Source organism: Triticum aestivum, chromosome 7B (genome assembly GCF_018294505.1).
Source record: "Triticum aestivum cultivar Chinese Spring chromosome 7B, IWGSC CS RefSeq v2.1, whole genome shotgun sequence".
NCBI classification, from domain to species: domain Eukaryota; kingdom Viridiplantae; phylum Streptophyta; class Magnoliopsida; order Poales; family Poaceae; genus Triticum; species Triticum aestivum.
In genome coordinates this window covers 725,963,655-725,978,162 of record NC_057813.1, presented here as the reverse complement: position 1 = coordinate 725,978,162, position 14,508 = coordinate 725,963,655, and the positions used below count along the sequence as shown (strand labels likewise).

At 49.8% G+C, this 14,508-nt stretch overlaps 1 protein-coding gene across 1 annotated transcript; it reads right to left on the bottom strand.

The window, feature by feature from the left end:
* Positions 1 to 1,339: 1,339 nt before the first annotated feature.
* On the bottom strand, positions 1,340 to 2,653 carry LOC123162145 (putative 12-oxophytodienoate reductase 3). Its single transcript, XM_044579938.1, has 2 exons — positions 2,084 to 2,653; positions 1,340 to 1,995 (listed from the first exon to the last, which is right to left on the bottom strand). The coding sequence occupies exons 1-2, from the start codon at positions 2,574 to 2,576 to the stop codon at positions 1,466 to 1,468; spliced, it is 1,023 nt and encodes a 340-aa protein (XP_044435873.1). The 5' UTR covers positions 2,577 to 2,653; the 3' UTR covers positions 1,340 to 1,465.
* Between the last annotated feature and the right edge of the window lie 11,855 nt (positions 2,654 to 14,508).

Here is a 14,508-nt window from a genome sequence, read left to right as displayed (position 1 = left end):
GGGTTGCGAGGTGTTGTTCCTTGTGTGCAGGGGTTGTTTACGTTGTGTTGCTTGGTCCTCCTAGTGGTTCGATAACCTTGGTTTCATATTTGAGGGAAATACCTACCACCGCTGTTCTGCATCATCCCTTCCTCTTTGGGGTAAAAACCGACGTAGCTTCAAGCGACATCATGGATCAAGACTGGGATTTGTCACTCCGTAGACGAAGAGGTATCTTGGGGCCCACTCGGTAATAGAGCATCACAATGAGCTTGCAAGCAATGTGACTAAGGAGTTAGTCACGGGATCCTGTATTACAGAATGAGTAAAGAGACTTGCCAGTAACGAGATTGAACTAGGTATGGAGATAGCGACAATCGAATCTCGGGCAAGTAACATACCGATGGACAAAGGGAACTGCATACTGGATTAGCTGAATCCTTGGCATCGAGGTTCGACCGACAAAGATCTTCGTAGAATATGTAGGAACCAATATGGACATCCAGGTCCCGCTATTGGTTATTGACCGTAGAGGTGTCTCGGTCATGTCTGCATAGTTTTTGAACCTGCAGGGTCTACACACTTAACGTTTGGTGACGATCTAAGTATAGTTGAGTTATTGTGTTAGTCATTGTGATCCCGGACATGACGAGGGACTCCGGAATGGTCCAGAGTTAAATATTGATATATAGGACGAAGGAAACGGATTCCGGAAGTGTTCCGGGAGGTACCAGGTTATCGCCGGAAGACCGAAAAGTTTTTCGAGGGGGGGGGCAAGTGTTGGGGGCCTCATGGGCCAAGGGAAGGGGGCAGACCAGCCCACAAGGGGCTGGATGCCCCCATCACCTCAGCCCACTCGGCCAAGGGGTGGAGGGGCCCACCTAGCTAGGGTCGGTGCCCCACATGGCTTGGGGGCCAAGCCACCCTAGGGTTTCCCTAGGGGTGCCCCATCTGGTGGCCGCCAGCCCCTAGGGGAATCCCTAGGGCACCCCACCCCTCCTTCCCCCCTATATATAGAGGTGGAGAGGAAGGGCAGCCGCACCCATCATTGCCATGGCGCTGCCCTTCCCCTCCCTCAAAGTTCCTCTCCTTCTTCGTTAGGCTTGGCGAAGCCCTGCTGAGATTGCTCCACCACCACCGCCACCACGCCGTCATGCTGCCGGAGAACTTGAGCTACTAGCTACTTCACCATCGCTCAATGGATCAAGGAGGTGAAGGCATCATCAAGCCGTACGTGTGTTGAACGCGGGGGTGCCGTCCGTTCGACACTTGATCGGGATTTAATGGATCAAGGAGGTGAAGGCATCATCGCTCAATGTTGTCATATTTTTAAAATAGTGAAATTCCTTGGATCTCGATCGAGTTGAAATAAAATATTCGATCTGGCCGAAATGGACATTTGAAGCCACCATTGGATCATTGTTTATTGTGTTAGACACGACCGGATTGGTGAACTGCCAATGGCGAAAGCAGTATTCGAGCTCGATCAGTCGAGAAACGGGTAGTCGGTGTACCCGACGGCGGGGTCGGCTGCGGCGCCGGCGCCGTGGAAGGTGGCGCTGACGCAGTCGTTGAGCGGCGCGCCGAGCTCGAACCTCCTCGGCAGGTCCGGGTTCGCCAGGAACAGTCGCTCGTACGCCACCAGGTCGGTGTACCCCTCGCCGACGGCAGCGTCGCCCTCCTCCCGCCCGTACCCGCCGCTGGCGATGAACGTGCCGCCGAACGCCTCCCTGAACGGCAGCAGCCGCCGGGACACGCGCCGCCGTCCGTCCACCCTCGGCTCGATCATGTGGCAGTAGAGCACGCCGTGGTCGTTGAGCCGGCTCACGACGTCGAGCGCCAGCGCGTGCTCGTCGGGCTCGGCGCTGAACTGGTCCAGCCGCACGCCCACGCGTTGGCCGCCGATCTCCCGCACCACAGCGTCGACCACATCCAGCGCGAACCGGCACCGGTTCTCCATGCCATCGCCGTCGACGAAGTAGCCGTTGGCGCCGAGGATCTCGACGCCGTCGAAGCCTGCCATGGCGCACGGAAGGAGTGAGCGCAGGAAAACCCTACTGTACTAACTGAAGCAACGGTTTCCGGCCCACGCGGACGCACGTACCGGCGTCGACGGCGTTCCGGGCGGCGCGTCTGAACCCATCGACGACGCGGGGAGCCTCCCCCTGCGCCACCCTCCTCGGGGACGTCAGCTCCTTGCGGCGGCCGTCGAAGCTCATCTGTGGGCTCACCTGCTGCTCCCTTTGCCGGGCAGCATCGCCGGCGACGTGCCAGAGCTGGCAGAAGAAGACGGCGCCCTTGGCGTGCACGGCGTCCACCACGGGCGCCCAGGCCCCGACCTGCTCCGGCGTCCAGATCCCGGGGACGTCCCCGAAGGACGACTCCGGCTCCTCCTGCCGCGAGGCCGGCGGGGAAACCCGCGTGGCCTCGGAGATGAGGAGGCCGCCGGGGGAGGCGCGCTGGGAGTAGTACAGGGCGGCGTGCGGCTGCGGCACGCCGCCGTAGGCGCGCTGCCGCGTGAGCGGCGCCAGCACGACCCTGTGCGACAGGTCGAACTCGCCCATCGTGTACGGCGTCATCAGAGGGATGGGCTTCATCTCTCCGTGTGAAACAGTGCTGCGAGCCCAGCCGGTCTTCAGAGGTCCGTCAATGGCGCCGCGCCAGCAAGCTTCTGATCCATTCTTGCAAATGGTGCGGTTAAAATATACTATATGCTGGGACTCGAGGACTGAGAAGGATATACTAGCACGCGAGCTCATCTTTGCTCCTGTCTGAACGAGTAAAGCTGCTACACCTAAATAATATTATGCATAAAAGAGAATCCTATGAAGCTAACGTTAATTACAATCGTATGCAAGCTTTTAATAATTATGTAAACCAGTGTGGCTTGTTCGATCTGGGCTTTTCTGGACCTGCTTACACTTGGACCAACATGAGATTTTCTTCTAGTCCTATTTTTGAACGTCTCGATCTCTGTCTTGCTAATGCTGAATGGTGCGCTTTGTTCCTCACAACAAATGTTTTCAACATGCCCATTATTCATAGTTTTAGCGATCATGCACATATCTTACTTTCAACTGAGTCTAAGTTTAAAAGGCCCTGGCTCACCTTCAAATTTGAAAATTGGTGGCTTTTTGTGGGAGATTATCAATCTGTTGCAAAGAATGATTGGGCTTCTACTACCACAAAACCTTTCCATGTACGCACTAACCATCTTGTAGGTACTCTCAAAGTGTGGTGCAAAAAGTCAAAGGCCACTTCAGCAGCAACTTGATCAGATGCAGAATCAAATTAATGATATTCGGATGCAGCCTCTAGATCAACAGGACTACGCTCTTGAAGCGAACCCGGTAGCCCAATATGAAGGAAGCATGACAAAGTTAAACGAATTCTATAAGCAAAGAGCCAAAAAGCATTCGGTCACACAAGGTGGCAGGAACACAACTTTTTTCCATCAGGCAGTCACCAAGAGGAGGAGAAGAAATAGGATTGTCTCCATTATGGATAGTCCAGGGAGAGATCTTTTTGGACCTCAAGATATAGCCAATGAATTTATCACTTACTTCCGTAATACTCCCTCCATTCCTTTATATAAGGTGTATATGTTTTTTGAAAAGTCAAACGAGTGCAAGTTTGACCGAGTTTTTTATATCGACATTCACAATACGAAATTTATATCATTTTATCCATCACGAAAAGTAGTTTCATATTTTATCTACTAGGTATTGCGGTTGTTGTTATTTTATTCTATAATCTTGGTCAAACATTCAAATGGTTGACTTGCACGGAAACCAATACACCTTATATTCTGGAACAGAGGGAGTATCTTTCAATCTAGTTGCCCTTCACATGGTAGACCTGCCGTATTTTCTGTTATTAATCATGATGTGCAGGACTTCACAAATTCTATACTTGACAAAGAGGAGATTTGGAACATCATAAAAGAAATGAAGAAAGATGCCTCTCCGGGTCCAAATGGATATAATGTGGGTTTCCATAGGAATGCATGGAGATGGCTAGCTGAAGATGTAACTCAATTGGTCAGGACCTTCTATGAAACAGGTACTATGCCACCAAAGCTTAATGAAACTCATATAGCTCTTATTCCAAAAAAAAAACATTTTTGCCACATGCCCCCTGACTTCGGACCAATTAGTTTATGTAATGTTGTTTACAAAATCATCTCCAAGTTTTTGGCCAACAGACTGTAGCCTCTTTACCTGATTATATCCATCCTTCTCAACAGGCTCTCATAGAGGGTAGGAGGATTAGTGATAACATCGTTGCCCAGGAGATTGCTCACTCTTTATTTTAAATTCTTTCAAACAAAAGTGCTTCATGCTAAAAATTGATCTTGCTAAAGTTTTTGATAGACTTGAATGGGATTTTATTTATGCTGCTTTAGCTCATAAAGGTTTTAATGCCCATTTCATTAAGTTGATCCATGGTTGCATAGCTACTCCTACTTTTTTCAGTTATTATCAATGGGCAGCCTTTTGGTAAATTGAAGAGTTCTGGGTATAAGTCAGGGATGTCCTCTCCCCCCCCCCCCCTCTCTTTTTTATCTTAGCTGTTAACAAGGTTGGAAAAAGTGATAGGCGTAAGTGAGGCGGTTGGCCTTCGCATAGTGCCTAGGCGTTGCATAAGCACCCTAGGCGGTAATATAAGATGTATTTGTGATTATTATATGTGTGTCACTAGTAGAAAAAGGGCCTATTGTCCCGGTTCGTAAGGCCCATTTGTCCCGGTTTTTGAACCGGGACTAAAGGGTCGTTACTAATGCCCTTGGCCTTTAGTCCGCCCTTGGCCTTTAGTCCCGGTTCTTACACAAACCGGGACAGATGGACCTCCACGTGGCCGGTGCAGCGAGCCCAGGCAGGAGGGCCTTTATTCCCGGTTGGTGGCACCAACTGGGACCAATAGGCATCCACGCGTCAGCTGTTCAGGGGCTAGGGTTTTTGTTTTTTTTCTGAAAGGGGGGATTTGGGTGTTTTGTATGGTTAATTAAGGTGTTTCATATATTGTGTTAGGTAGCTAATTAATTAATAGACAGAAGTGTCCTCTCTTATATCTGTGCTTGGTCGACGCTACGTACTTTACCTATAGAGAGGCCCTCGACATGCTAGCTAGTAAGCAAATGAAGGGAAACCATTAAGTATAGAAGTTTGTCATGCATACCGAGAGAAGTGATATCGACCTCTCCTTCTACAAGAGATTGCACGAACAACAAGTTTTCGTATATCTATCCGACGCTACTGGCTACATATATACAATATTAAGATATCTCTTACAATATAATCTCCCCTAATTATATATGAAGTCAGCTTCAACATGGTTTTCTCCGGCTTTATTGATGACGTGGTCAAGAAAGAATCCCACCAATTCCTCTTGAATTGCTTTCATGTGATCTTGTGGTAGGAGTTCATTCCGCATCTGCCACATCTAATTTGAAGAAGGGGGTCAATACATATATATATATGAATGAAACTCAACATAAATAATGGTGTAATAAAATGAAATTGTAAATATTATTGCTTACGCACCTCATATTGGCTTTTAGAGTAGCCTCGCCTATTTTTGCAAGTCGCATTGTAGATGAACTCACACACGTAGTAACCACAGTAATCATTCCCTTTTTCCTGCCACAAGCACTTTACGAGAAATAGAGGTCAATCAAACTGATAATGAAGCATTATAAATGGCATTGATGAAAGTAGCTAGAATCAACGGGAGATGCGTGGAACAAGCTAGCTAGTAGTACTTACTTTCGGGTATGTATATCGCAGCTCCTTCGCCAGTCCCTGAGCTTCTGCGATGAACTTTTTCCAAACCCTGCAAGACAAAGAAAATAATTATTACTTGAGATATCAGGAAATTAACAAAAAGTTGCCGATATGGTGCGATAATGATCGATTGAACTTACTTGTTGAGAATTTTAGTCATGTCAGCATAGGTCTCGGGGTCTTTTCGTCTCGAGTCTAAGACGATTACTAGTCCCTGCTCAAGCTTAATCTCCGGGAGAATATAGTGGTACCTGCGCACGCATGCATAACTCATCAATTACATTACTATAACCTCGAGTAATAAGGGAAAGCAAATATGCACAAGATAGTAACACTCACTTGCATTCGTAAGGAAAGAGTATTCTATCTTTGTTTTGATTTATTAGCAAAGATTTGAGCAAGTTGTCCTCGGCTTCTTTGGTGCTCTTTTTAACCATACATTCATCTATGAGATTTGTGTTAATGAACTCAATATCATACATTTCTGCTTTTCTGCATTCGATGATCTTCTATCTGCATAATATAGTGAGGATAATTATAAATACATGCAATGAAAGAGCTGAGCTATATATAGAGACTTAATGACAGAAGTAGTACTTACAGATAGTAGCAAGTGACCGTTAATTTATCGAGGGCCTTTTGATTGAAAAAGGTGAAAAACTCCTCAAATGGAACAGACAACAGATCAATTCCAACGAGGTCGTGCTCCTCTTTAACTCTCAGCGTCAAAGTATTCGTCCCCCCAGACTCTCTGCAGGTTTCCATGTACCAATCATGGAATCTTCGCATCATCGTTGTTAGAGATCTTTCATCTTTGACGAGAGGCTTCCCATAATGGTATTTGTGTTCGTCCACCTCCAAGAAATCATAATGTACATCGTCGGGCAGGTAATCTCCAACATTGGTATTGGGCAAAATCTCCGGATGATTTGTGACGATATCGCTGGACACCTTGAGCGGGGGGCACGATTGGTTCGCCTGTTCGCCGAGCTGGGCAATTTTTTTCCCAGCTCGTCGTTCTGCTAACCTTCGATCACTGATAGTACTTCCCGGCCGCTCCGCTTCCTTATATACCTTTTCAGTAATGCGCTCATAGTTGTTTTTCGGCGGAGACTTTGGTGGTTTCTTCAGGGCGTCGATAGTGCACTTTACTTTCACCGGATCTATCTTCTCCTCCGAAGGTGGATGTTTCTTTGCTTTCACCCCTTCAAAGAAATCATTCACTTCTTTTTCCATGATCTTCGCGTTTTCCTCCGCGGTCCTCTCGTATGGTAACTTCCATAGAGGATTGAGAGATGGACCGAATCTGTATTGCCTCCTGCCTCTAGCTGTACTGCTAGACGCCGGCCGAGTAGACGGAGGGGCTGCGGCTGTCTTGTTTCCTTGCTTACGAGGCGGAGGAGAAGGACTACGACGCAACGGAGCAGTCGGAGCGGCAGCGGGTCTCTTTCGGCCTTGCTGACGAGGCGGAGAAGGAGGAGGCTGGCTGCTCGGGCGCGCCGGCGCAGGCGGAGAAGGAGGCGGAGTGCCGCCACGCGCCGGAGAAGGAGGCTGAGTGCCCTGATCACTCGCCCGCAGAGGAGGAGGCGGAGTTCCCTGACTCGCCGGAGGAGGAGGCGGAGGCGGAGGCGTCCAGTTCGGAAGGTTGATGAGCTCCTTCCGCCATAGGCGTCCAGTTCGGAGTCTTCAGAGAAGAACCAGCCGAGTCTCCCCTTCACCCGTAGGGTGGTCAAGATCGAGGTCCTCAAATCCATCTGTTATTTCATCCACCATCACCCTAGCATATCCTTCTGGAATCGGCCGGCAGTGGTAGGTTGCGCTAGGTTCAGTAGGTAAAACAGAGCCAACAGCCGCCTTGACTTTCAATTTCATCCAGTGCATCATAAGGAGGCGATGTTGAGACTCCGTGATAGCATCCACGGGGTAGCTAGCAAGAGCCGTGAAGACAGGCTCCAGCTGCTGAAGCAGCTCAGTGGAAGCCACACTGCTTCTCCGCTGAGATGGCGGGGTAGCTTCGGGGGAAGCTTCGGTAGTTCGTTTGCTGCGATTTGCTTCTCGTTCCTCTATCGCTTGTACCCTTGCGTGCAGCGCCTGCAGTTGGGTCTGCTGCACTTTCTTCTTCCTCTCCTGGCATTTGTAACCGCCTGCGTCCGGAAACCCAGCCTTCCACGGAATGGAGCCTGGCGTGCCTTGTGTCCGTCCAGGGTGCTCAGGATTCCCGTGGGCCATTGTGAGCTCGTCGTTCTCTCTGTCTAGAACGAACATCCCTTGCTGCGCTACCTCGATATACTCCTAAAGCTTCGTGACGGTTATTCTCAGTTGCTCATCCGTCCAAACGCACTTCCCTGCTACAGGGTCCAAGGTTCCGCCAACCCCGAAGAACTAAGTCCGGCAACGGTCTGACCACCTCAATGTCTCTGGTTCGACCCCTTTATCGATCAGGTCATTCTCAGCCTTGGCCCACAACGGCCGGGCTTTGAGGTAGCCACCTGACCCCGTGAGATGGTGATGCTTCTTCTTCGCAGCATTCTTCTTGTTTGTCACTGACATCTTCTTACTCTTTTGCGATGTCTTGTGGGCCACAAATGCGGGCCAGTGATCTCTGATCTTCTCATACTGGCCTTTGAATTCTGGTGTCTCTTCTTTGTCGACAAATTTTTTTAGCTCATTCTTCCACCTCCTGAATAGTTCTGCCATCTTCTGAAGAGCATGAGACTTGATCAATTGCTCTTTAACTGGCTTCTTCGGATCCTCCTCTGGCGGTAGGGTGAAATTTGCCTTCAGTGTGGTCCAAAGATCCTCTTTCTGCATATCGGAGACATAAGACACCTCAGGGTCTTCTTTAGCCGGCTTTAACCATTGGTGAATGCTGATCGGGATCTTGCCCCGAACCAGAACCCCGCACTGAGCAACAAATGCTTCCTTTGTCCGGATGGGTTCAATCGGCATGCCATCACGCGCGATTTCTATGATCTCAAACCTTTCATCCGAGCGCAAATTTTTCTTCGGGCCTCGTCTCTTTACCGAAGTTGTGCTCGATCCGGAGGGCTAGAAAAAAGAAGAAAGACGAGAGTTAATTAATATGTGTACATATACCAAAACAATGAATGCATCAATTAGCTAGTCAGCACAAGCTTAACTAATATATATACCTCGCCGGACTCGGTTCGGTCACCGGAGCCGTCATCACGGTCTCCTTCTTACATCGGCATTGGGTCATCGGAGCCATCATAATCATAGCCTGCTTCTTCACCCTGTCCTTCCAGACCATCGGTGTCGTTGAGATACGACAAGACGGCATCACTTCCTTTTGCGATTATGTCCCCCAACATCGCTTCTGTTGTTTCGTCTCGGGTGTGCTCCATAGTTGCTGCAAATATTTACAACATGGCAATTATTATTCAAACATGACAGATGGATATATTAGTGGCAAAGGTAGAACTAGCTAGCTAATCACAATAAGGAATCATATTAGTGGCCTCGACATTGTTTTTTTTCTAGGGTTTGGGTGTCCTCGACGACATACATACACAGGAAAATAATGTTATCGGGGAGGGGGTATATCGACCCCCCCCCCCTCGTGTTTAATTTATCGGGAGGGGGTTATATCGACAACAACGACATACATACACGGGAAAATAATGTTATCGGGGAGGGGGTATATCGACCCCCCCCCCTCGTGTTGAAGTTATCGGGAGGGGGTTATATCGACAACGACGACATACATACATGGGAAAATAATGTTATCCGGGAGGGGGTATATCGACCCGCCCCCCTCGTGTTGAAGTTGTCGGGAGGGGGTTATATCGACAACGACGACATACATACATGGGAAAATAATGTTATCGGGGGGTGTATATCGACCCCCCCGCTCGTGTTGAAGTTATCGGGAGGGGGTATATTGACAACGACATACCCGATAAAAAATAAGAAAATGAAGAAGAAGAAAAAAGAGGAGAAGAAGAAAGTAATAGAGGAGAAGATCGAAGAAAAAAAAGAATAAAAAAAAGAGGAGAAGAAGAAAGGAATAGAGGATAAGAAGAAAAAATAGAATAAGAAAGGAATAGAGGAGAAGAAGAAAAAATAGAATATTTCTATTTTTTCTTCTTCTCCTCTATTTCTTTCTTCTTCTCCTCTTCTTTTTCTTCTTTTTTCCTCTTCTTATTTATTTCTCCTCTTCTTCATCTCCTCTTCTTCTCCTTTCTTCCTCTTCTTATTTTTCTTTTTTCCTCTCCTTCTTTTTCTTCTTCTTCCTTCTTCCTAGCTAGATATATAAAACTTTTCTAAAAATGTAACTTTTGCATATATAAAACTTTTTCTTCTTCTTCCTTCTTCCTTCTTCCTTCTCTTCCTTCTTCCTAAATATATAAAACTTTTCTAAAAATGAAACTATCCTAAAATTAATGTACTAAATCAGAGAACATTAATGTACTAAAATTAATGTATTTGTAAAACACCATGCATATTACAATTGAAAAAATACATGCATACATACAAAAAACATGTAAAAAATACATACATACATATATGAAAATCTAAAAACATCTAAAACATGTAAAAAAATAGCATATATATATATATATATATATATATATAACTAAAAAGCACGGCGGCGGCGGGGCCGGCAGGGGCGCGCGGTGTTCACAAAGGGTGGCGTTGGGGCGGGCAGGGGCGAGCGGCGGGCGGCGTCCGGGCGAGCAGGTGTGTGCGGCGGGCGGCGTCGGGGCGAGCAGGGGCGCGCGGAGTGGCGGCGACGTCGAGGCAGAGGGCAGTGGCAACGGCGGCGGTGACGGCGAGGTGGAGCAGCCCGACGGCGTCGGTGATGATGCAGTGGAGCAGCCTGACAGCGTCCGGGCAGGGCTCGGCGGCGACGACGAGGTGGAGCAGCCTGACGGCGTCGGGGCAGGGATCGGCGGCGACGGCGACGGGGAGCAGAGTGGGGGGCTTCGGGGCGGAGAAGAATTGATTTTTGCAGAAACTGCTAAGTGTTTTCTTATATACACAAAGCTTTGGTTCCGGTTCGTGGCACAAACCGGTACCAATGCCCCCTTTAGTACCGGTTGGTGCCACCAACCGTGACCAAATGTCAGTTTTCAGCAGCCCAAAGGGCGGGAAGCGGAGGCCTTTGGTCCCGGTTGATGGCACCAACCGGTACTAAAGGGGGGGAATTGATACTGGTTGGTGCCACGAACCAGTACCAATGCGCACCTTTAGTTTCGGTTGGTGCCACCAACCGGGACAAAATGCCTTGTGCTGCCCACGTCGCGGCCGAAAGTTTAGTCCCGCCTCACTAGCTGAGAGAGCTCGGGAGTGGTTTATAAGCGCTGCTGCGCCAACCGTCTCGAGCTCCTCTCAACTGCAGGCTTGCGGGCCTAATTTGTCACGATGTGCTTGTGGGCCTGCAGGGCCTTCTGCGGGCCTGAATCCTGGCCCATTGTCGGTGTCAAAACCGGCGGATCTCGGGTAGGGGGTCCCGAACTGTGCGTCTAGGTGGATGGTAACAGGAGACAAGGGACACGATGTTTTTACCCAGGTTCGGGCCCTCCCGATGGAGGTAATACCCTACTCCTGCTTCATTAATATTGATGATATGGGTAGTACAAGAGTAGATCTACCACGAGATCAAGGAGGCTAAACCCTATAAGCTAGCCTATGGTATGATTGTTGTTCGTCCTACGGACTAAAACCCTCCGGTTTATATAGACACCGGATAGGTTAGGGTTACACCGAGTCGGTTACAATGGTAGGAGATCTATATATCCGTATCGCCAAGCTTGCCTTCCACGCCAAGGAAAGTCCCATCCGGACACGGGACGAAGTCTTCAATCTTGTATCTTCATAGTCTTGGAGTCCGGCCGTGATGATAGTCCGGCTTTCCGGACACCCCCTAGTCCGGGACTCCCTCAGTAGCCCCTGAACCAGGCTTCAATGACGATGAGTCCGGTGCGTTGATTGTCTTCGGCATTGCGAGGCGGGTTCTTCTCCAAATTCCATATACTTGTCGAATAGTGTCCGGCTTCTGATAAATGCTGCGCTCCTCGGCTTCTACGCCCAATAATGGCCATCTTCCAAGTGTTTGAATGAATGCGAACAACCAGGGTATTTTTACAATTAGCCCCCTAGCCGCGCAAATGGGCCGCCTATAAAAGGGGCAAGGATCTAGATCTGAGTCACACCATCCCCCCTTTGCAAGCTTTCATCAGAGCGCCTCTGACCGAAGCCCATTCCATCATGGACAGTCGACGCGGCTCCTCTTCTCGCGCTCCCAGCCCTCAGCCAGGAAATTGGGAGAGATGCTCAGTCCCGCATAGCGAGCTAGTTATACTCCAAACCAAGGGATTTCTCCCCCAGGCCTTCTTGGTTCCGGTTCGAGCCGGACTTGCCACCTACAAGGGCGGAAAGCAAGCGGAGAGCGTCCCCGATCCCTCTAAAGGAGAGCGGGTATGCTTCATCTCTTATCTAGTAAGAGGCCTCGGATTTCCCATCCATCCGTTTCTCCGGGGGCTCTTGGAGTTCTACGGCCTCCAATTGCACCACCTTACTCCTGCCTCCATCCTGCACATCGCAGGCTTCGTGGCCCTTTGCGAACTATTCTTGGGCGTCGAGGCTCATTTCGGACTGTGGAAGAGAATATTCTGCCTAGTACCCCGTTCTCATGAGGGGTCAATATATCAAGTGGGCGGAGCCGAGGTATGGCGCATCGCCGGGACCGGATACCTATCTGGAACCCCAAAGAAGGCGTCTGAAGACTGGCCTTCGGAATGGTTTTACATGGAGGACGTCCCGCTTCCGGATCCTATTCGGATCAGCCTTCCGGAGTTCAGCAATGCTCCTCTGAAGAAGCGCCTAAACTGGCGCCCTCGGAGCCCCCGGAGAGAAGATGACCGGGATGTCCGTTATTTGATGAGCCAAATAAGGTTACTAGCTCTATTGACCATGACAGGAGTCATGGCAATCTGCATTATGAGAGGAGTGCAGCCACTCCAGTACAGGGGCCACCCCATGTGGGACTTCAACGGGGAGGACGATGCCACCCGCCATGGCCGCAAAGGGCCAGGATCGGTCACCGAACTGGTGAAGATCTTATCTGCCATGTACAAAGGAGAGGAGGAGGATTTCCTTCGTCTCAACCCACTGAAGGAGTTTTCTTCGAATAATCCTCGAAGCTGGGTAAGCAAACATCTTTGTGACCTGTCCGATCCATGTTCCCGTAGTTAAATATCTCATTTCATGGTTTTTGCGCAGGAACTGCGCCGGACTATGGAGAAGATACACAGCCCGCCCCCACAACCCGAGGATCCGGGACGGTCCCTCGATCCGACCTCCGAAGAGGATCCGGATATAAAGGTGGAGTTGATCGACGGGGTATTCTACCAACTTAGCATCGACAATGCGTTGGTCGCCATTACGGCTGATTACACCAGAAAATTTCCAGCCTCACAGGTAAATGAGACCGAGATCCCAAAACCCTGATAATGACCCATCCATGCTTATTTTTTATCACCGTATACCAACGGTGCTTCGCAGGGGGTACCTTCGAGGCAGGAAGCCGAGCCTACGGCGGCTGGCCAACAAAGGGCAGTGCGGCGCCGCAGGCTAAAAAGAAGTGCGATCCGGATCGAAACTCCGCCGCAACGGTATGGCATGTCACCATACTCCCAGGATTGATTCCTGGAAGGCGTACTAACGCTGATACCCTTTTCAGGAAAAGGAGCGCTCGCCGGGCTGAGTCCGGAGAGGTTGCCGATCGAACCTTCACCGAACAGGCTTCAAAGCCAGGTCCGGAGGCTGAGGCGAGCATGAGACGTGCGTCGGACGCTCCTCTGACAGAGGATGCCGACAGGTTGTCCGCCAACAACTCCGAGGTGGAGAGCGCCTTGAACCACAGGCGCCGCCGGACAGTTCTTCGTGACGCGTGTTTCTCCCAGAGGCCTTGAATGCCTTTGATTCGGGAGATGCGCACCTCCGTGCCGCTCAAGATGGACTAGCCAGAGCCGCGGAGCAGTATGTGAAGGACATACGGGTAAGTAAATTTGACAGTTATATATGCCAGTAGCCCCGAGACTTAAAATAGTTAGAATAACTGATTTAAGGATCATTTGTTATGCAGGATCATACAAAAAAGAATACCCGACTGTCCCAGGAGCTTGAAGAGTGCAAAGCCCAACTTGAGGCCGCACTAGCCGCTACAGGGGGAGCTACAGAGGCCCCCTCTGGTAATATACGCTTCAAAAGATAAATAATTTAGGAAGTGCGGCGGGTGTGTAAAGCTGACAAAAACATTGCAGATGGCGCCGGACTAGATCCGGACAAGCAACAACTCTTACGCCAGTTAAAGGCCGGCGAGAGCGTGCTTACGAGGGTGCGGCAGGAGAAGAATAACCTCCAAGACGCCAACACCAAGCTGGGTGAGGAACTGAAGGACGTTTGTGCCCAGTTATCTGACTCCGTAAAGGAGAATCGGCGGCTTCGTCGCGGCATTTTCAGTAAGTGCTTGAGCGAACTTTGAAAGAGTTCGGCGAGGAAGGCGACTAACATAAACATGTATGTAGGTTTGCTCACAGGTCGTCCTGAGGAGGAGATGCCCAATTCTTCGGGTGATCTCCTTCCCGAATTGCGTCAGCTGCACGAACGAGTCCGCCAGGCGATGAAAGGCATCGGCCAAGCCTTGTGGCCATCTATCTCCCTGCCCGAAGGCATTGGGGAGCTGGCGGAGCGGCTTCAAGGGGCACGGCGGCGCTTCCGG

Coding starts and splice junctions, on each gene's coding strand:
- LOC123162145 (XM_044579938.1), bottom strand. CDS start 2,576: ATGAAGCCCATCCCTCTGATGACGCCGTACACGATGGGCGAGTTCGAC. Junction 1,996..2,083: donor CCGGAACGCCGTCGACGCCG/GTACGTGCGTCC, acceptor GCGCCATGGCAG/GCTTCGACGGCGTCGAGATC.